We start from the raw sequence: 1,836 nt of genomic DNA, 5'->3' as shown, positions 1-1,836 counted from the left end.
AGTAAATAAAAATCTACGAATACATTTCATGAATATTTTGTCATAGGGCTATTATTAAATACAGACATAACTTTGTCGGGCGTGGTTACTGACGTATATAGAATTATAATGCGTTGGAGAGAGATAAATATACAAGTTCAACGCGCTAATTTAGGTATCCTTGTATGTGTATACCTGTTACTCGTCTGGCATATACTCCAACTGCGAAAATAATGACAATTATAATTTATGTAGATCCCTGGATAAAAGATTGTCACAAGTTACTTTCGGTAACTCACGATTGAAGTTTGGAATGCAATTTCTCAGAAACACGACTACAGATTTTCTCCAAAGTGTCGGAGAATGCTATGTACTAGTTCATGAAATTCTTAAATTATCTTATTTTTTTAGTTTAGTGTCAACCATTTATGAGTTTAATAAAATTTTGTCGTATACGACATTTGTCAAAAAATTTTTTTAGTGATATGCGCCAAAATGTGATGACAATTTTTATAAATTAACCATACTTTTTACTAATCAGCCTAATCGTGAGTTTCGCCCGAACAAAATTTCGCCAACAATTTTTTCATCCACCTGTAGTGAACAACTCTAAAATTTCTGGGACCAGGAGGCTATCAGCACCAACTAGGGCAAGACCGTTTTGCAGGATTAGCGCAATCCACGACTTCTAAATGTATCACGGAAGTAGTCAATGCGATTGAAAAAACTTTATGTCCGAGGCACATAAAATTTGAAATGACCGTGCAAGAAAAGCGTGAATCCAAAAACCATTTCTACTCAAAATTTGGATTACCAGGAATAATAGGTGCTGTTGATGGAACCCATATCCTAACCATCTGGATAAAGGATGAACATCTGTTCTTTAACCGGAAGCTAAAGCATAGCATCAATGCAATGGCGGTAAGTTTTTAATACTTACAAGTTTTTGTTCATACCATTTCATAACATTTTTTGATTAGATTTGTGATCACAAGATGTACATAAGAGCTGTGAATGGAGTCTATGGTGGAGCGGCTCATGATTCTCATGTATGGAGCTTGTCAAACGAACGACAACATATGAAAGCCCAATACCAAAATGGAGACAAATCATCTTGGATAATTGGTAGGTGACTTTATCCATATGTACTTGTATCACTTAAAGCAATCTTACACGATATATATTTCCATATGTAAATGCTACTTTTGTGATACAATGTAATATATGGTACATACGAGTACATACAAAAAAGCAGCATTTACATATGTAAATGCATATGGTGTAAAAATTCTGTTAGTAGCACAGTACTCTGTAACAAACTCTTATATAATCTGTTTTATATTCCAAAACGTACCGGTTTTTACAAATTTGCATGCATTATCTTCTATTTTCAAGGTGATTCTGGATATCCATTAGATCCATGGCTCCTCACACCTTACCGTAACGCAGAAGAAAATTCTCCAGAAATGTTATATAATGAAAGGTTTACCAAAGCGCGATCGATAATAGAACGAGTGTTTGGAATTTTAAAAGGTCGCTTTCGTTGCCTACTTGCTGGAAGAGAGCTTCATTATACACCCGAAAAAGTAGTAAAAATTTTAAATGCTTGTTGTGCACTGCATAACATTTGCCTTACATATAGGCCCCTATTATGAGTTGCATTCGATTTTCGACTGTGGTCGAAAGTGCTGAGCGAACGAATTTTCATTTGGTATTATGGCGCTCATTGGATGAAGAATAGCGCTATTGTGAATTTCGCTCGTTTAGGTTGTTCACAATAGTATATTTTTCACCGCTGAGAAGCTTTGTTTACAGATCGAGCTAACTAAATAGTGTGCTTATACATATGTACATATG

At 34.9% G+C, this 1,836-nt stretch overlaps 1 protein-coding gene across 1 annotated transcript; it reads left to right on the top strand.

Moving 5' to 3' along the window:
• The first annotated feature begins 610 nt into the window (after positions 1-610).
• LOC108375226 (putative nuclease HARBI1) lies at positions 611-1,686 on the top strand. The gene is made up of 3 exons (XM_017631331.1): positions 611-900; positions 960-1,104; positions 1,375-1,686. The coding sequence occupies exons 1-3, from the start codon at positions 736-738 to the stop codon at positions 1,632-1,634; spliced, it is 570 nt and encodes a 189-aa protein (XP_017486820.1). The 5' UTR covers positions 611-735; the 3' UTR covers positions 1,635-1,686.
• The last annotated feature ends 150 nt before the right edge of the window (positions 1,687-1,836 follow it).

Source organism: Rhagoletis zephyria, unplaced genomic scaffold, assembly GCF_001687245.7.
Source record: "Rhagoletis zephyria isolate East Lansing unplaced genomic scaffold, Rhagoletis_zephyria_1.1 Rzeph_scaffold_08644, whole genome shotgun sequence".
In the NCBI taxonomy this organism is placed as follows: Eukaryota; Metazoa; Arthropoda; class Insecta; order Diptera; family Tephritidae; genus Rhagoletis; species Rhagoletis zephyria.
Note: the sequence above shows the minus strand (reverse complement) of the source record. Positions and strands in the feature narration are given on the sequence as shown.